Raw genomic sequence first — 22060 nt, 5'->3', positions numbered from 1 at the left:
AAGAGAGAGAGAGAGCTTGGCATGTAGATTTAGTCATTGCTTGAGTGTTCTTTGTCTAGATAGATAAAAATCTGTTTGGCTAGGTACATAATTTTATTGAGTAAATATCAACAATTATGATTTGTTTTTGTGTTGGCAAAGACAAGAAAATTTTGTAAATAGGAAATAGAAAGAAAAACAAGTAGCCAGAAATAACTATACTGACATCATGTCTGCTTTCAGTTAATTATAAATAAATGATGAAACATTGGGGGTGTATTGTTCTTTTACAGTGTAAAAGAAGAAAAAAAAGGACAAAATTAAATTCTCCATGATACTTATAATAAGTCTGTTGCCACTTATTGTTTCTTTATCAGTGCCACACCTATTTAGAAAGTTAGTTTGCCAAACCTTTTTTAGAATTTTAATGCTCCAGGTAAAGGAAATAAATGTGTTTGTTGTTGTACTGCAGTTAGAATTGAACTTTAGTTCCTTTGTATTGTTGTTGAATATAGCTTTAAAAGTTCAGTCAAGCTGATATTTTTTCAGAATATGGTTAGAGAAAGTACTAGGAAAAGATTGTGCTGTTTGCCTCAAACATGGTGCATAAAAAGCACCCACTGCACTCTTGGAGTGGTTGGCGTTAGGAAGGGCATCCTGCTGTAGAAACCTTGCTTGATCAGATTGGAGCCTGGTGCAGCCTCCTGGCTTGCCAGTCCTCAGTCAAACCGTCCAACCCATGCCAGCATGGAAAGCAGATGTTAAATGATGATGATGATTATGGTACTAAAATGGTTTTAATGTAATTAATCTAAAATTAATTCAAAATATGACCCTAAGCATATGTGGAGAATATACCACCAGCATTGCTCAAATGACCTGAACATACATCCCCTGCCCAATTCAGGATCACAGCATATAGGTACACTGCGACATAATTTCTTTTCCTCAACAGGCCCTGCCCTGTTTAAAAAGAGATCAAAGAGGTAAAGGATCTCATCACCTTTAAACAGAGTCTGGACAGATTTCTTCAAGGAATACCAGATAAGCCACCCATACCTGGATACAACTCACTACTTGAATGGACCATAAACAAAACTTGACTTAAACAGGATTTAGACAAGCCTATCAGGTGGTGCTATTAAGTTAGACATGGCCTGGACCAATCTTTGGTCGAAACATATCTAAGTTTAAGTAGTATGTAGATCAAATTAGATAAAACAAATAGCTAGAGAAAGCCATCCAGCTAAATAGAATCATAATTTGTTAAGAACCTTTTAACCAAGAATCATGTTTATTCATTTTGTGACTATATTTCAACCAAGAATACATCTGGTGTTTTGATTTTTTTAAACTTGTCAAGAGAGAATTTTGAGTAATAACTTCTAACTTAATGTTTACCTATTAAAATATATTATCTTTTGTGGAGTTAGTTTGGAGTGTGTTGGTGTTGTTTTAAGTACTAGTTCTTATGTACCAAAATGATAAAGTACAATACGTGAAATACTTAAGTCAGTTCTGAAAGTGAATTTATTATATGCAGCTGCACACTGATTCAGTGAATGTTATTAAACAAGACTGTGATAAATTGAATTTCTGTTTGGTTAAGGAATTTTAATGTAATGTGATATGTTTAATAATACTGATAATAATGATGATGGTCACTTTCATTGAAGGAAAGGTTTAAAAAGAAAATGAAAGAAAGGAAGGATTAAATATAAAAGAAGCGATGGATGCATGAATGTAATTTGAGTCCAGGTATGGATTTGGCCATGAAGTTGCAATGGGAACAATGATAATTTTGATTTTGCCTGGGATTTGAATTATGTATCTGTTGATTGTAGGATATAATTCTTTTCTCATTCTGTTTCTTCAACATAAATTGTTTAGATGTGACATGACACAATTTACACTGCTCAGGTTGATCTAGGCAATAACTTTCCCAAAATGTTAAATTAACCCTTTTGTTACCAACCCGGCTGAAACCGGCTCTGGCTCTGTTGTACAAATGTCTTGTTTTCTTAAGGTTTCAATTGAAATCTTCCACCAAACCTTATTCACAATTTATGTTCCTGATACAAGCTGAATGATAACTAAGTTATTTTACTAAATTCTTTGTTATATTTAAAGTAATTGAAAGAAATACAGAACATCTCAAAATAAATACAGTAACGAAAGGGTTAAGCTGTATACAATGCTCAGATATAGAACAAATTACTGGAAAAGGGTAAAAGAGGGCACGGAAAGTAGCAATAAGCGAAGTAAAGAAAGACACCAATGAAAGCTGAAAGTGTGTGTGCATGGTACACAGAATAAAACACAAAAAGATGGAAAAGGGAACACTAAAAGAACTTAAAAAGAAAAGGTGCAAGTGGTACATCAGAAGAATTAGTGTTAGTGAATTTTAGGAGGCATGGAATTTTTGAAGGATAGACATAATTTATGTTGTGATGCTAAGGAGTTATATAATTCTAAAACTTTGGATGCATGGCAAACACAAATACATAAAGGTTGAGGACCTCACCATACATTTATTTTATAGTTTATTTAGAAGTAAGATAATGGAGTTATGTGAACCTGTATAAACAAACAAAATGCTAATATCAAAGTTGATAACCCTCAAATAGAGATTCAGCTCATACATCATTCAAAGACCTGGAAAATCAAGGAATGGCCCCTAACTGTCTTTTAGGCTCATCCCTAAATAAAATCTAGAAACTTTTGAATTTTGAGAGAGTACTCCTCACTGCTGGGGCCTCACAAGCAGTTTTGTTCTGCTTTGCTAAATTTCTCTCAGGGGCCTGTCATCAAGTCAAACCTTTGAGCTGGATTGCCAGAGCTGCTTCACCCTAAAATACTATACAATAGAATAAACAGCTAAACATAACAATGTAGTGTGTATATGTATTTATGAACAATGTGGTGTGTATATGTATTTATGAACAATGTGGTGTGTATATGTGTGTATGCTGGGCCTGATATTTTGCTGCATTTGTTTTATTGGCCAGGTCATAGGTCATCTATCAGATACAATTTTCGCTCAGTACTAGCAAAAGGGATTTGTTTTCATTCGTTCATTTTATATTGCATTTTCTGAACAATAATGTAATTAGTTACATGTTTACAATGAGCCAATCACTGGTTTGCTGCAGTTATGCTGGTAAACGTGATGAGGGAGTGTTTCTAATTTGGCAGAAAAATATCACATAAAAATATTTTTGAAAACACAACTTTTCTCAGTTTTTGTTCTGATGTTTACATCCTTTGCTGAAAGATATGCATTGCTAAGAGTACACAAACATATTTATACAATGACATTTCACATAATTTCTGACTACCAAGTTCTATTCACAAAGCATTGCTCATCCTGAGGTTACGGTAGAAAATACATGAAATGCTGTACAGGGAAATCAAACCAGAAGCTGTGTAGTTGTGAAGTGAACATGTTAATCTGCTAACCATGAGTTAATCTTCTCCAGCTGCACTAAAAGCCTTCGATTGGTATCAAACTGCTGATATTTCCACTCATAAATAATACACAAACAAACTCTCACAAGCCTTACAAATATCAATCTTATTGATTTCTTACAATCTCTTGTAGAGGCCACATTTACTTCACAAGGACTAGACAATCACAAAGCCTTATTTTCCTCTTCAGAGCCTCAAAATACTTCCACTGAAAAAAAGCTGCTACTATAACCTCAGGTCACCCATAAAGCTTGTGCATGGATTGGGTAGATAAAAACTGAAAGAAGCTCAGTGTGTGCGCGTGCACATGTGCATATGTATGTGTGTTGATCATCATCAACATTTAATGTCTGTTTTCCATGCTGGCATGAATTGGCTGGCTTGACAGGAACTGACAAGATCAGGGGCTGCACTAAATTCCATTATCAGTTTTGACTTGGTAGCCTACACCAGTGTTGCATAACCATCCCATTTAAAGAGTACCTTTGAATAATCGGGTGATGTGCCGTGCTTGAGGAGACCTATTGAATCAAGTAAAATCAAAATCAAAATCAAATCAAATTACATCATGATCAAATGGAAATTGTAGTTGTGGATGATGTGAGTGCTGCCTGACTAACTCCCATGCTGGTGGCATGCTATAAGCACCATTCATGCGTGGGTCATTGCCAGTGCCGCCTGACTGGCTCCCCGTGCTGGTGGTATGTAAAAAACACCTCACTGGCTCCTGTGCCTGTAGCACGTGCAAAGCACCATCCGAACATAGTTGATGCCAGTACTGCCTGACTGGCTCCTGTGCCATTGGCATGTAAAAAGCACCCACTATACTCTCAGAGTGGTTGGCATTAGGAAGGACATCCAGCTGTAGAAACATTGCCAGATCAGATTGAAGCCTGGTGCAGCTTCCCAGCTTGCCAATCCCCAGTCAAACCATCCAACCCATTCCAGTATGGAAAATGGATGTTAAACGATGATGATGAGGATGATATATATATATATATATATATAAATAAATAAATAAAATGTGTGTGCATTATGGTTACTTGTATCTCCGTGTCGTGACATCACATTATAGTTTTGACCAAGCATCATTGTTGTACAAGTTGTGTTATTCATTTTCAGTCTTCTATGAAAACATGTCTGGTCAAAGGGAAATATTATCTCACTTGGAGATAGGTGAGAGTTGGCAACAGGAAGGGCATCTGGCTGTAGAAAACATGTCTGAATGCATTCTTGTTTACTAATCAAGCATGGAAAAGGGGACATTTATAACAATGGTAAAAACACACAACATACGTACACACTTATCTTAGACTGCATCAAATAAAGAATACTCAACTGAAGGACAAGGCTGCACTCTCCAAAACCTACCCTCAGATTGAGTCTGTTCTCTAAGTCTCTATTTCCACCAGAATAACTTCAACTCTGAATTTGCCAAATTTATATCACATTCACATGAATTATAAACCATTTAGACAATATGAAGCTACTTAGTCATAACTTCCATCAAGCAGCAAAACAAACAAAAGAAACTTCTAATTGAAAGTTTATTTAAACATGCACAGATAACATGTAATAGCTGCCGTTCACTTTAGCACACCAGTTACATAACACACTTGCAAAACATTGCCTGTACATGGCTACTCAACTTACTAGAAATAGCAGTCAAATCTCCTTAAATCACATCCTATCATCTTGTAAAAAAGAGAAGCCATAGAGTAATGATGGACTATATCTGAAAAGATGATATGATAGTCACAGATGGAATGTTTTTTCATCATAGGACTACTTTTGTGATTTGCACTTTCTGCAATCTTTTCCTCTAATTACACCTTTCTGAAACTCTTTTTCTCCTTTAATTACTTCAACAATTTAAGCTAAACACGGCTTTAATTTCATTCAATTGTCCCTTTCTTCTGTAAAGGAGGGTCAAATAACAATGTAAACACTACAGGAGATTAAATATTATTTTCAGTCAAAAGTATTTAAATTTGATTGCATCAATTATATCGTTCACTAATCAATAGATATTGTTGAATAGACTGGCAACACAGTCTATTATTTTCAGATATTTTATATACAAAAATCAGTAAAAGATCTCTTTAAAATACAAAATATTTTCTATCATATATTAATTCCTTTTTATTTTATCTTATTATTTTTTTTTTACTTGGGGAAGGTACTTTTAAAAGCAAGTATAGTTTAGTTATGTGATTTATGTTATAGGTATTTATTTTCCTTTTGATTGATAAAAATCTAAATAGTATTTTTAATTCTGAACTATGAAATACTGCCAATGATGTAGTTTGCCTCTCTAGACTAGAGGTTCTCAATCATTTTTTGCTCTTTTGATTCTATTTTACGCTACTGGACCCCCATAGCCTTTTGATGTATCTAAAGAGAAAAATTCTTGTGTTTTTATAGGTAAATATTTTTAGGAGTTGTATAAAATTTTTTTTAATATTTTGTGTATTCTAGAAGTATAAGCAATTTATTGTACATTAATTTTAACATTTTATATGGACACCTGTAGCCTAAGCCAGAGGTGTAACCAGCCCACTTATGTGTACCTTCCCTTCATTGGACACTGCTTGCGAAGACCTGTTGAGGCAAGTGAAATCGAAATTGAAATCAAATTCGATGACTGGCATCTGTGCTAGTGGAGCACTAAGAGCACCATCCGAGTGTGATCGTTGCCAGAGCGGCTAACTGGCACTTGTGCCGGTGTGCAGGTGACACGTAAAAAACAAAAAAAAAAAAAACAAAAAAAAAACATGATTTTCCGTGACCGTTGCCAGTACCGCCTGACTGAACCTTGTGCTGGTGGCATGTAAAAGCACCCACTACACTCTCGGAGTGGTTGGCGTTAGGAAGGGCATCCAGCTGTAGAAACTCTGCCAAATCAAGATTGGAGCCTGGTGCAGCCATCTGGTTTGCCAGTCCTCAGTCAAATCGTCCAACCCATGCTAGCATGGAAAGCAGACGTTAAATGATGATGGCCCAAGAGCCAGATGGACCCTGGTTGAGAACCACTGCTCTGACCATTGTTTCCCAAAGTGGGTTCCAGGTAAAAATTCTGGTGTTCCATATAAGTAAGGTGGCTCTTAATAAAATTTAATAAATATTTGTATATCAGGAGTGTTATTATGCCAATAATAAACACATGAACTGGTTCTGTATCACTTCTTTTATTAATCATTAATCAATTAGTTAATATTTCACACTTTAACTAATCAATTGTTTAATTAATCATTTGGTCAAACAATCAATCAGATTTGTCAAAGTTCTTTTGTTACCATTAGTAACCTCATCAATGACATGCCCTTTTTTTCCCCCCTATTTTCAAAATATGCTATTATACATTTTATTTTTATACAGATACTTTCTCAAGAACAATTTTTAATTTTATTTAATTTCTTATAAAAATTAGGCTTGCAGGGTTTTGCCTGTAAAATAGATTTATGGTCCCTGTGGTTTTTGGAAAATCAAATAAAAGGTTCTGTTACAAAATAAGTTTCAGAGCAACTTCTCTAGGCCTTATTTATTCCAGAATGTTATTGTTTTTTACTCTTGAGTATCAGAAATATGGAACCACATCGGTCTTGACTTAGAGTAAGGAGTACTTTGCCTGTTGCTGCACCAATAGCAATGACGTAGCTAGAGTGTAAGGGCTACTCTTGAATTCGCACCATCCCCTTGGGGTGCCCAAGCCTACAGGCTTATACGGTGAACCCAAGGGTGTTGCCCCATTAAAAACATCACCCTGGGTTGTACTGAACCCCTTCCCTCTCTATTAGCTACACTATTGACCAATGAATTAGTTTCTTTGAATATTTTTAGAAGTCATCATCGACTGTTTGACTTATTGCGTAATATATTTATTATCTATTATCAATGTTATTTGGTTACCATGGGTTTTCATCTCAATGCATTTATTCTTTTAGGATCTGGATATCATTTACTCTTACCTCCATGGAATGGAAGCATTATCCTTATCAAGAGAATCGGCATTGAAAGCTCTCTGCCGTACTGTCCGCTATGAATACCACGATGCTAATGAAATCTTGTATTGGTAAGTCATTATATTTATTTTGTCTTATATTTATTTTGTGAAAATATTGATTGCAAGGAATTCACACTCTACTGTTTAATTAATAATTTTGTGTAGAGATGTAGCACAGAATTCACCTGTCAGTGAACAGGTCGCGGTCTCAAAGCGCCGAAAATATTTTGACAAATTAAATTTAAATGTTGAAGTGAATCTAACGGTTTTTGTGTGTTTCTTAAATGGCTTATAAACACCTTCCACGCTGCAATTGTTTTCGTTCCAGCACACGATCTCAGATCAGGTCACATGCTATGCAAGTACATCTCTGTAATTTTGTGTAGATTGTTGACTAAATAATGTATAGATATGTCTGTATGTTTGTGGCTGTGTGGTGAGAAGTTTGTTTCCCAACTACATGGTTTCAAGTTCAGTGTTCTTGCCTTGAGTTTGTGTAATAGTTGTAAATGAGCGTCACCATCATGCAACCAGTGTCTTCTATGAAAACATGTCTGCTTATGGGTAAATTTTAACTTTGATGGGAAAAGGTGGGGGTAGGTGACAAGAGGTGGATCTGGCAAATCCACTTCAACAAAATTGCGTGTGTCATGGCACCTGAAATTTTTTGAAAAATATACCATTAAGTAAAACTACCATTAAGTAAAACTAAAATACAAAGATATAATTAAAAGGCTAATTAATCACCTATTTAAAATTGTTTTCTTTAATATCTTTTATATTTACAATTTTTAAACATTCCTTTGTATTGAATATATTTTATCAAAAATTCAAAAAATATCTATTTGTTTTCCATGGCTTTGGAATAAATAAATAATGTTATGTATGCTTAGTGAATTATGTGGCAGCTTGGAGAAATCATTTAATCTATATTCTTCAAAGATCTAATCATAATTCTTAAATTTCATTTCCCATTTGCAGCCATTTGCAAATTCTATTATTACCCATTCCTATCCACCATATGATTATATGTTTAAATGGAAATGTATGATACCAATATCTAATGGCAATATTTTTAGAAAGTTACTACAATAAATTCTAAATTGTTTCTTTTTATGAAAATATAATTTATATTACAAGAATGACATATATTTGTTTCTTAATTTTGGAGAGAAATAATCTTTATTTTCTCATTCTTAATAGTTATGAAAATAAACAAAGATATCAAATATCAAATTGTCTCTTATTTAATTTAAATTAGCAAACAGGATATTATATATCAAATTCTGTTATTAAATTATCAAACATAGATTTCTGACTTTGGCAGAATGCTACACATTTGTAGGAAAGATGTATACAGTCAACTGAATCAACCACTGATCATTACTGGTACTAAATTAATCATTCTCAACAGGATAAGCCAATAAGGGATCATAGTTTGATATACCCAGCAGGTGTGTCACAATCCGAATTTATTTTCTTGTAACTTTCAGAAAAATAAATATTTTTTTTGTAATGAAATTTTCTACAAGTGCAGGAGTGACTGTGGGGTAAGTAGCTTGCTTACCAACCACATGGTTCCGGGTTCAGTCCCACTGTGTGGCACCTTAGACAGGTGTCTTCTACTATAGCCTCGGGCTGACCAAAGCCTTGTGAGTGGATTTGGTAGACAGAAACTGAAAGAAGCCCGTTGTATATATGTATGTATATATATATATATGTATGTGTGTGTATATGTTTGTGTGTCTGTGTTTGTCCCTCTAGCATTGCTTGACAACCGATGCTGGTGTGTTTACGTCCCCGTAACTTAGCGGTTCGGCAAAAGAGACTGATAGAATAAGTACTGGGCTTACAAAGAACAAGCCCCGGGGTCGATTTGCTCGACTAAAGGCATTGCTCCAGCATGGCCGCAGTCAAATGACTGAAACAATTAAAAGAGTAAGTATTTTTCAGATGGTGTAGAATAAGATTATATCAGAATTTAATGTGACAAAAATTTGGTGGGCATGCACATATGTATTACTGACACACATCACATATATTTACAAAATGAAATCTGGAAGTTTTGAAAAATTATGCGATATGTGTCAGTATATTAATAGCTGTGCTGTAGCATGGCCTCAGCTCTTGAGCTGAAACTTGTAAAGAATAAAAAAGAACAAAAAACACCCAAGTGCACCCAGTAAATTTTATTTTCACAATAAATTTAGATTTAATCATAATCTGCACCATCTGAAAGGTATTTACAGAAAATTTCATTAAAAAATATCCATTTTTCTGAAAATAAGATATTTTATTTCATGCTGCTTCAGATCACTCAGCTGTAGAAATGAGTTGTGACATCACTGGTGCCAAGCTGTGTTGACCTTTGCCTTCTCCTTGGATAACATCCGTGGCTTGAAGCTGGGTGTGTGACTGGTATGCATGGGAGACTACTGGTCTTCCATAAACAGCCTTACCCAGACTTGTGCCTCAGAAGAGTAACTTTCTAGGTGCAATCCATGGTCATTCATGACTGAAGGGGCTCTTTATGAGGAAACAAATTCAGTGTCTGCTTGATCAAAATTGACTCAAAGCTAGACAATATCAACAACCAGCCGAGCTTCGTAAGGAATGAAACTATATAGTGCTAGGCGCTTAATTCATCATTGTACCATTTTTCTTATCCACCACCTCCCCAGCTTATCAAATATTAGACTATATATTCCTTCTTTGAAATATTCACATATTTCTTCACTAAGTCATCTTAACTCAAAGCCATGCTGTATACCTTTAATCTCTCAATTGGTATAAAGCCAACACCCTCAATACTACTACTCTCCTCTCCCAGTTGAGGAGTTTTTGCCTTCCTTTGTCTTACATGGTACTTGGTGACTCTGTCAGTGATAGTAATAAATAAAAGAAAAGCACTGGTGCGGGTGCAAGAAAAGCACCCAGTACACTCTGCAAAGTACTTGGCATTAGGAAGGGCATTCAGCTATGGAAATAATGCCAAAACAATGAAGTCTGGTTTGAGCTCACCTGCTTTGGTCAAACGTCCAACCCATGCCAGCTTGGAAAATGTTCGTTAAAGGATGATGATGATGATGATGATGACAATGGTGTGTGTGCAATCCCATCATCATTCATGACTGAAAGGGGTCTTTATAATAATAATAATAAAACATTGTGTACAGTGCTCAGGTGCACTACAACTCATCTAAAGTGTATGTATAGTACATAGGGTAATGTACAAGCGTCAGGAAAAGAACAGTGCATGAGTCATATGACATACACATATGTGTATGAGTATGGAAGGGGGACAATCAGGTGTAGTTTTGGCTGATTTCGGAAAGCATGAGAGCCTTAAAGGATGCAGTGTCATGGCAGTCAACAACTGACGCAGGCAGTTTGTTCCATGCTTCAGCAACTCTGAGCGTGAAAAAATGTTTCCGAAAGTCATGGGAGCTGTGCTGTTTTCTGACTTTGTAGGCATGTCCACGTGTGTTGGACACATGGAGATCAAAAAGGTGAGGAAACAAATTCAATATTGGGGGGCACACTTGTGTAGATATGCCCATAGGTCTGCTTGATCAAAATTGACTCACAGCTAGACAATATCAACAACCACCTGAGCTTCCTAAGGAATTAAATTACATTGTGCTAGGGGCTTAATTCATCATTGTACCATTTTTCTTATCCACCACCTCCCAACTTATCAAATATTAAACTATATCTTCCTTCTTTGAAATATTCACGTATTTCTTCATTAAATCTCCTTAACTCGATGCATGCTGTTACGTTTCAACAAATGCAATTTATTGCATTTGCGAGTATTTTTATTACCCACATGTTTAATCATTTGATATTTTAATGTATTAATGTATTATTTTGAAGAGTGAAATAGTTGTGGCCTTCCTTCTTGGGAGTACGTAATCAGAAATTGATATTATGAATTCAAAATTATTTTGAAAATTATTTTTATTTGAAGGAAAGCAAAACTGTAGAGAGACATATTACACACGCACACACACCATCATCATCATCATTTAACCAGTGTTTTTCTATTTGTTACCATTACTGACAGGGTTACCAAGTACCTTGTTAGACAAATAATAAATAAAATAAATGCACCCTTTTAAAGCCTAGCCAGGCTCATGGGCCCGGTTTCTATGGCGTATGTGTTCCCCAACTGAGTGGACTGGGATAACGTGAAATGAAGTGTTTTGCTCAAGAACACAATGCGTTGCCCGGTCCAGGAATTGAAACCACAATATTACGATCATGATGCTGACACCCTAACCACTAAGCTACGTGCCTCCACTTTGTTAGACAAAGGAAGGAAAAAATTCCTCAACTGGGAGGAGAAAGTAGTAGTATTGAGGGTGTTGGCTTTGTACCAGTCAAGAGATTAAAGGTATAGATGGACAGAGATAGGTGTCTTGGTGTAGATACATGGATACCCCAGTTGGAAAAGAAAGGAGAGTGAGTTAGAGAGTAAGATAAGGAGAGCGGTAGTGAGAGTGATGATGGTCGACATCATCAGTTGTTGTGATGGAACATGGCTTCGAGGGACTTTAGGGGTGGTGAGAATAGGTGAGGTAGTACAAAGGTTTGGACTGGATGAGTGTACAGGTTAGAGGTGACTAACAAATGATGGAGAGAAACCTAGGAGAAGCTCAGGGGCAGGGGTTGCAGTGTGTGAGGGCATTGAAGGTGATAGCAGATAAAAGAGGTATTAATGTTGGAGAACAGTACGAGGGTGGGACGAGAAGGCACAGAAAGGAAGTGATTGGTCGAAACAGTAGGCAAGGGAAGATAAGGGGAGATAGCAGTGGTTTTGGGGTGGGGAAGAAAGGTAGTTGAGAAAGTAGGGGCTGAGGGATGTATGTGCCTATTCTGCTCTCAGGTGATAGAGAAGTGATGGATGTTAGGAGATGAAATTTGGAGCAGAGAGGATGGGGTACAGGTGGGACAGTCTGTCATGGACTAGCATTATGAAGGTAGTTTTAGAATATCAAATCTACTGTGGTGGGCAGGTTTTCTTGAGTACAGTGAGGTGTCGGATATCTCAGTTCTTTGTCATCTCCTTAATAAGGCTCAATGTCTTGAGGATCAGCTATCATTACCTCATCCCATGTCTTCCTGGGTCATCCTCTTCCACAAGTTCTATCCACTTTAAATGATCAGCACTTCTTTATGCAACTGTTCTCATCCATGCACATCACACGACCAAACCAACACAGTCTTCTCACTTGTACATTGCATCTAATTCCTCTTCTGCCTAACTTTTCTCTCAATACATTAGCACTATGTCACACATGTACACTGACATAGCACCTCCAGCAGAGCATACTGGCTTCATCCCTTTCTTGTCTTCACATGCCTTCTGCATTTACGGCCCATGTCTCACTACTTTGTAGCATTGCTGTTCATACACATGCATCATATAACCTTCCTTTTACTTGGAGAGAGAGAGAGAGATTTTGGTTGCCAACAGGTAAAAGCTCTGTGAACTTTCTCTGTCCTGTTCTTATTCTAGCAATTAGGCTCTTGGTGCATCTCCTCCACTGCTAATTAGGTCATCTAGGTAGCAGAAATGATCCATTATCTCCAGAGAGCATTTGGGGCATTTGAGAAAATCAACTTTCCTGTATATCTGCAGACTTTATGGCTGCTGTACATCATCCACCTACAAGCACTTCTCTCTTCCGCTGCACCTATTTTATGTCCATATTTTGCACTGGAATTGAATTCCTGCCTACACCTCTCCTACATATTGAGCAGGACCATTGACCTGAAGTGGGTAGAGTCCTGTCTGTTTTCTTGCTTACTAGATCTTTCATTTTTGCTAAGTTTACTTTAAGGCCATTTGCTTCCAGGTTTTGCATCCACATTTGGAATTTCTTTTTTAGTTCTGTTACAGATTTTGTTAAGCATACTAGTGTAAAACAAGGTAGAGAAAAAGTTTTCTTGAATATCAAAGAGTAAAATACTATATTATTGAAGCGGACAAAACTTCACAAACTGTTACTTTGAGTTTCATGTAACCATTCATCAGACACGTGTGAGAGTTTAGAATATATATGTACATTATATATTGTCCAACCCATGCCAGCATGGACAACGGACATTAAATGATGATGCTGATGATATATATAATATATATATATATAATATATATATATATATATATATATATATATGTATAGATAGATAAAGTTAGATATGGTTACCTTGTGGTTACCTTGGGTTTCACATGCATAAAGCACTTAGCTTTACAGCATATTATCAGACCCTACACCTGTTGGCCTATGGCCTCTGTAGTGAGAGATGCTTAAACCAACAGGTTTAGCGTCTGGTGATACGCTGTAAGGCTAAGCAATTTATGGACGTGAAACTCAGGGTAACCACATAGAATGGCCATATCTAATTTTATATACTATACTGCTGTATTACTTAGTGTACTTCTTTTTCGGATTTATTATTTACCAACAATATATATTTATATATATGTATATATATTTATATATATGCATATATCATCATCATCATCATTTAACGTCCGTTTTCCATGCTAGCATGGGTTGGACGTTTTTGACTGAGGGCTGACGAACCAGATGGCTGCACCAGGCTCCAATCTTGATCTGGCAGAGTTTCTACAGCTGGATGCCCTTCCTAACGCCAACCACTCCAAGAGTGTAGTGGGTGCTTTTTACGTGCCATCGGAACGGGGGCCAGTCAGGCGGTACTGGCAATGACCTCGGGTACTGGCAATGACCTCGGGTACTGGCAATATAGTATGATCCTGATGTCTACAACTCTTTCCTGCAATCAGACCTGGACACAATGCAGCAATGGATCACAGACTGGCAACTGAAACTGGCTGTGGACAAGTGTACCACCATGCATTTTGGGAGGAAAAGCCCTGCGTCCACATACTCCCTCTACAACACTGATATCAAGAAACCCTCTTGCGAGCGTGACCTAGGCATCACTGTCAGTTGTGATTTGCGTTGGACAAAGCATATCTCTAAAATTGTCAAGAAGGCCGAGGGTGTCTTGGCATCACTCAGCAAGACTTTTGTTAGCCGCTCTCCAGCCATCTATTTAAAACTGTATACAGCTATGGTACGACCACACTTGGAATTCGCATCATCAGTTTGGAACACCTATCTTGCTCAGAACATTGGCCTCCTGGAATCTGTCCAGAGACGTGCAACCAAACGCATACCCTCCATCAGACACCTACCATATTCTGAGCACCTTGTTTCCCTGGGCATGGATTCACTGAAGCTCCGGCGTCTGGCGACGGACTTGGTGAACACCCACAAAGTTATCGGCCACCTCACCAACAACACTGAACACCCTTTTGATCTCCATGTGTCTAACACATGTGGACATGCCTACAAAGTCAGAAAACAGCACAGCTACCATGACTTTCGGAAACATTTTTTCACGCTCAGAGTTGCTGAAGCATGGAATAAACTGCCTGCGTCAGTTGTTGACTGCCATGACACTGCATCCTTTAAGGCCCTCATGCTTTCCGAAATCCGCCGAAACTACACCTGATTATATATACACTTTAGATGAGTTGTAGTGCACCTGAGCACTGTACACAATTATTATTATTATTATTACATTATTTATCACAACTGTCTGACGAACAAGAACGTGAAACTCTTGAGTAACAGTTCTGGAATAATTTTGCTGCTTTAATAAAAAGTATGTGTGTGTGTGCATACATACATACATACACACACACACACATATATATATATATATATATATATATATATATATATATGTATATATATATATATATATATATATATATATTATATACACACACACTTCTCGCATGTGAATAATTATAATAGTGAGGAGCACCATTGTAAATTCGTAAAATTGCATTCAAGATTATGCTAGATGTCAAACTTATCACCAAAACACCACTTGTCTCTCAATCAAAAATACTTCACATCATGTCAAAAAACTTTTTGAATTTACCTACAGAAACTTATGTAGAGACACTTTTCGAAATATTCTATGTTGCATTTCCACTACAGATGGTGATTGAGGCGGATTTTCTTTACCTAGTTTATGTTTTATGTAGAAATTAATTTGTTGCTAAGCTTCTGATTTGTTCTGGAATGAAAGAAAATTGATTTTACGTTTTTCAATTTAGCAGACCAATTTGAATTCTTGAAATATAATAAGATAGATATAAGAAAGCCGAGCTGTTGTTTATGGTTTATCTAATTTAATAGATTGCATTCTCACTGTTGATTGGTAGAAATTGAGATCTATTTTCATAGAATTTCAGGTCTATTATCAAAAAAGCTGCTGGGCGTTAATTCTCTCTCTTTCTCTCTCACACACACACACAATCGCGCGCGCTTCCCAATCGTCTTGGTTGGTGCCAGGGGAGACAACGACCTCTTGACTTCTGAAGGAATTAAAAAATGTAAATATCTAATACATAGATAAATAATTAAATTTATCCTTTATTATATATATATATATATATATATATATATATATATATATATATATATATATATATATATATATTCTCTGGTTAGCAACCGCACGGTTTCAGGTTCAGTTCCACTATGCAGTACTTTGAGCGGGATGGCTGACCTATGTCTTGTGAATGAGTCGGGTAGACAGAAACTGGGGTGTGCGCGCGACGTTTGTTTTCCTCTCTCTCTACTTGATAACCGGTGTAGGTTTATTTACGCTCCTTTAACGTAGCAGCGTGGGGACTGGGGAAACAAACCGACAAAATAGGTACTGAATTCGATTTTATTGATTAAAAAACAAAAAGCCTTTGAGGCTGCCTCAATATGACCGTAGACCGAAGCAGTGGTAAAAAGAAAATACGTATGTACGTAGCGGCCAGTCGCTTGCCACTCTGGATTCCACATGTGAGTGCGCAGCGTCTCCAGGTAAGTTGTGACAGTTGCAACTTGCCTGAAGATCCTGTGCATTTACAGGTGAAACTCAGAGACTGACTCGACTAAAATAAAATATTGTTAATCTTGCCTATAGTATTGAATACTCTTTTATCCGATCCGACAGTTAATACTAAAGGAATATATATATATATAACCAACAAGGAATAAGAATAAGGCAGCTTAGTTAGAATTCGGCAAAGTCCAATCGCTCTTTTCCATTTTAAAATAACGTGGAAATTCGGTAATGTTGATTTTCATTTTGCTTCATAAAAACAAACCATAAAACCCAGATGGTGTTGTTTGTGTATATATGTGTATTTTCATTCATTTGAAAATATACATAATAATAATAATAATAAACATTGTGTACAGTGCTCAGGTGCACTACAACTCATCTAAAGTGTATATATAATCAGGTGTAGTTTCGGCGGATTTCGGAAAGCATGAGAGCCTTAAAGGATGCAGTGTCATGGCAGTCAACAACTGACGCAGGCAGTTTATTCCATGCTTCAGCAACTCTGAGCGTGAAAAAATGTTTCCGAAAGTCATGGTAGCTGTGCTGTTTTCTGACTTTGTAGGCATGTCCACGTGTGTTAGACACATGGAGATCAAAAAGGTGTTCAGTGTTGTTATTGGTGAGGTGGTTGACAACTTTGTGGGCGTTATATTGTTTATTGTACAATCATTGAAAAATACTTATGTGATTTAGGCATAAGTCTGCAGTTTTGAGAGGGGTTGGTTAGTTGAAACCATCGACTTAATTACTTGACTGGTATTTTATTTTATCTGCTCTTGGAGAAATAAAACCTTCCGTCTCGAGAAACTCCGGGAGGTTTAAAGTTGATCCCTGGCGGGATTTGAACTCTGAACGTGCGTGTAGAAATACCTACTTCTTTATTACCCACAAGGGGCTAAACATAGAGGGGACAAACAAGGACAGACATAGGTACTAAGCCGATTACATCGACCCCAGTGCGTAACTGGTACTTAATTTATCGACCTCACCGTCGTTCGCAGAACGCTGTCTGCTCGCGCTAGCGGTTTTAAATACGAAGAGGAGATAACTCTTGTTTTATGAATGAACTTAAAAAACCAAAATATTTTTTTCTTCCTTGATTTGTAAATGTAAATGAATGCTGACACCTTGATATTTATAGATTTCAGACAGTTTTATCAATATTGTGTAATATCCATATTATATCTATAATTAAAAAAAATAATATATTATAACCGAGAAAGTGACTATGGATAAATATCGTTCATTGTTTTACTTTACTATCACTACTACATGAGTAACACCTTACAAAGGACATTTTTACAGGATTATCTCCCATGAATCGTGTTATACTCGTACTCACAATTTCAAACATTAAAAAAAATTCTACATTATACGTTCACTGTCATTATATTATTATCTGTTATGTATATACCGATCAGTTCCTTATAACTTGATTTATATTCTAAGAGCTGACGAATTCATTTTCAAAAAATTTGCATTCATTACAAAGAAAAATTATTATCCACCTTGGCTAGTTTCTTCTGTCTATCTCCACAACACTCGGCTCTAAGAATCACAACTAGTATTAAATCGTGCCTTCTTTAAACATTTCTAAGATAATGAATCTTGATTTCTGACTAGAATGCTGTTAATTTTAATTGTACATTTTCTTTCAAATAATGCCATGCTCATTGAAAGCTTTTAGAAATAATTTAATAAAAATTAGTAAAGCTTTCTCTAAAATAACTTTATCTTCCGTTCCCGTCTTCTTTTAGTTTTCATTTACTTCAGTGTCAGTATATACCTTATTTCTTTGGTGGTGAAGGTTGATTAAATATTATATTAAAATTCATTTTCTAATTTGACAAGGAAGAAGGGGGGGGGATATTCATTCTCTGAAAAAGATCTATTCTTAAAAGCTATAATTAGTCTATCTAAGCTTTCTAAATGAATTTGCTTCCCCAGTTGTTACTCTGTGGTAATGTTAAGCCTATTTCTTCAAACTGTTCATTAAGTATATTATCTAGTAAGATGATGTATTTTAACAGCATAACTGAAAAGAGCACTTTGAGTTGTAAATATAATTTGCAGTAATTTTTTTTTTATCATCATCATCTAACGTCCATTTTCCATGCTGGCATGGGTTGGACGGTTTGATAGGAGCTGGTGAGCTGAAGAGCAACCAGGGACTCCATGTCTGTTTTGACATGGTTTCTATGGCTGGATGCCTTTCCTAATGCCAGCCACTATACTCAGTGTACTAGATGCTTCTATGAGAGACAATTGAGCCAGAGGTACTTGAATGGAGATAATATGGGACCAGTGAATTTCAAGGATTAGAAGCCAACATAGCAGCATGGGTGCTTTTAGATGGCACTGGCGCAGGTGCTATTTTGTGGCACAAGCACTCGTGAGCCCAGAAGATTAGGATTGCTCAGCTGAAGAAGGATGCAGGGGACATACCTTTATGCAAGGATAACCGTGATTTTAGGGGCATTAAATTTGATTTTGGGGGTGGGGAACAAGCACAACAAAACACTTTATAGTTCAGTGAGTAAGAATAATGAAATAAAAACATGAAGAATACTATTAAAAATGATTTCTACATACACACAGAACTCTTAGTAGCTGTTTGTTTGAGATTTTAAATTATTACTTCTTGGTTTTCTGTCTGACACCTAATCTCAGAAGCTCCTCAAATAGCTTTTCAGAGCAGCCAATAATTAGTATAGCTTGTCTTTGTCTTTGGGGCTAAATCACTTCTCCAAAGACTCTACTTATATTTAGTAACACAACTTGACTGATTGGAATGTACTTGTCCATCAACACGCTCCAACCTTTGGTTCACAAGTTAACTGTTTCCTCTCTCAGATGTATTCTTTTCAGAACTGGAATCTTCCTCTTGAGAATAGACTATGTCCTGAAACTCTGAGTAGCTATATAAGACAATGATCAAATGAACAACCATGTGGCATGCATAGCATTTTTCACTACATGAAATGCAATGAACCAATGAAAAGCCTCAATGTAGTCATTTGGCTAAATAAAGATACCAGTCAAATCTACCAAAAAATTGTACATTACTGTCTTTAGAAAATGGTATACTGAACAATGTAATCTTAGATATACGCAATGTACAAAAAAAAAACAACCTTTTCTACTGCTGCTATGTTGGCTTCTGATCCTTGAAATTCACTGGTCCCATATTATCTCCATTCAAGCACCCCTGGCTCAATTGTTTCTCATCCCCTTGTCATTCGTAGTGTGTATCTATCTCTCCCCTCCAATCTTCATACCAACTACTTGGTCCAGCCCTTCCTCGTCTGAATATTAGCATTATGGAATTCCTTCCTTGCATGTAATCTTGCTGATCTTGGAGAGCCTGCAAAGGCCATAGGCACAGACCTTCCTTCCAGGCAACAAAAATAAAAAAGATAGATAAATAAATAAATAAAAGGGTATGTTTCTATGGAAATGACTTTGAGACTGGTTGGATCAAACAGTATAGTCTATGCAGATTCTTACTTGGTGATGTAGAATATGCACACTTTATAAAGACCATATATTGGACCATCTTCACCTCAGAATACTTTTGCTCTTCATTGATTCATCTGCAATTTTGGGTGAAATATGAAATGATTACAACAACTGGTTTAACCCTTTAGTGTTCAGATTACTTTGTAAAATATAATGCTTTTTCATTCACATTGTTTTGAATTAATCCTGCATTATCTTGTAGTTCTGAGAATTTGATGAAGTAACTCTTCATTTTTAGAATGATATAGTAGGGCTTGTGTGAGAGGCCAGATCTAGATGGTTTGAACATAAAAGCAGTAGAAAATTTGGGCCAGATATGGCCGGTTTAAATGCTAAAGGGTTAAGCAAATTAGCATAAAAAGCACCCATACTAGTGCCATGTAAAAAGCATCCCTGTCTATTCCGTGTAAAAAGCACCTGTGCTGGCATCATATAAGAAGGTACCTGTACCAGTCCCTTGTAAAGAACAGCTGTGTTGGTTCCACATAAAAACTACCCATGCTGGCATCGCATAAAAGGCACTCATGCCAGTGACACATACAAAGTACCCAGTACTCTATGTAAAGTGGTTGGCATTAGGAAGGGTATCCAGTCTTAGAAATTATGCCAAGCAGATGATTGGGTCCTGGTGCAGCCCTCTGGCTTGCCAGCTCCTGTCAAACCATCCAACCCATGCCAGCATGGAAAACAGACATTAAATGATGATGATAAATTGCAGTTGCATTTCAGATTTTTTACTTTTGATTTAGCTCTATATGTTTCGACTATGACTGTCCTATATTTTATTTCGTTTTTGGATTTGGTTTGCAAGATTCTTTATTTGAGTTCGTGTGTTGAAGCATATTCTGTTGTGTCTGGGGAGAGTCATTTTCTTTTTGTGCCTTATAATGTAACACACTCACCGGTAAAATTTCCACTTATTTCTTATTTTTATTTTCCTAAAATTTTCCTGAGAGTCAAGATTATTGAAAAGGTTGCAAGACGCCAATGAAAATTTTAGGAAAATAAAAATAAGAAATAAGTAGAAATTTTACCAGTGAGTGTGTTACAATTGTAAGGCACAAAAAAAAAAATTACTCTCCCCTGACACAACAGAATATCCTATATTTATTTATTATTTTGTACTATCTAAGATTACATTGTTCAGTATACCATTTTCAAAAGACAGTAATGTACAATTTTTAGGTAGATTTGGCTGGTATCTTTATGAAGCGAAATGACTACATTAAGGCTTCTTCATTGGTTCATTGCATTTCATGTAGTGAAAAATGCTATGCATGCCACATGGTTGTTGATTTGACCATTGTCTTATTGTATAGCTACTCAGAGTTTCAGGACATAGTCTATTTTCAAGAGGAAGATTCCAGTTCTGGAAAGAATACATCTGAGTTCTTGTACAAAATTACATGTTTATACAAACAATCATGAACATAGCATTTAAATGGTTTCAGAGTACTGAGAATGATAATGATGTCTAAATACAAACACTTTTAAGTAACAAATAAATGCTTGCTGAAAACTTCTGTCTGATGTGACTGAAAACTTAAAGAAAACTGTAAAGTATCCTTTATTTAATTTTGTATGTACAGTGGAAAAACAGCCCTTTACCTTTTTGTCACCATATTTCTGTTGAGATGTTTTGTATTTCTTTCTATTGATTTTATATATAACAAAGAATTTAGTAAAATAACTTAGTTATCATTAAGTTAGTGTTAGGAACATAAATTGTGACTAAGGTTTGGTGGAAGTTTTACTTTAGAATTTTTGAAAACAAGACTACAGAGCCAGAGGTGGTTTCAGTTGGGTTGTTATCAAAAGGGTTAAGTAACAAATAAATGCTTGCTGAAAACTTCTGTCTAATGTGACTGAAATCTTAAAGAAAATTTTATTTAATTTTGTATATTCAGTTGAAAACAACCCTTAAATTAAAACATGCAGTACACACCTAGAACTAGAAATCTTTTTTTCTTCTTCTTAGAAGCAATTTCTATGAGTAGTTTACAAATCTTAAAATACATGTTCTTCACTCATAAAATAGTGCACCTGTAATGTATTTCTGATTTACCTGAGCAATTAATGCAATAAGCTCATTTTCATAATTATTTTAATTTACTTTGCTGAAGTGGTCTTAATTTT

The 22060-nt window shown here is 36.0% G+C and overlaps 1 protein-coding gene across 19 annotated transcripts in view; it reads left to right on the top strand.

Moving 5' to 3' along the window:
- The window catches only part of LOC115211100 (rap guanine nucleotide exchange factor 6), a 508151-nt gene that overhangs the window by 118605 nt on the left and 367486 nt on the right, over nt 1–22060 (top strand). For all 19 annotated transcript variants that reach the window (XM_036502519.1, XM_036502517.1, XM_029779996.2 and 16 more), the window contains exon 3: nt 7392–7519. In XM_036502519.1, the coding sequence (XP_036358412.1) occupies nt 7392–7519 (128 nt within the window). The remainder of the gene's footprint in view (nt 1–7391; nt 7520–22060) is intronic.

Source organism: Octopus sinensis, linkage group LG4 (assembly GCF_006345805.1).
Source record: "Octopus sinensis linkage group LG4, ASM634580v1, whole genome shotgun sequence".
Classification (NCBI taxonomy): domain Eukaryota; kingdom Metazoa; phylum Mollusca; class Cephalopoda; order Octopoda; family Octopodidae; genus Octopus; species Octopus sinensis.
The sequence above is the reverse complement of the archived record's forward strand: the minus strand, read 5'-3'. Positions and strand labels throughout refer to the sequence as shown.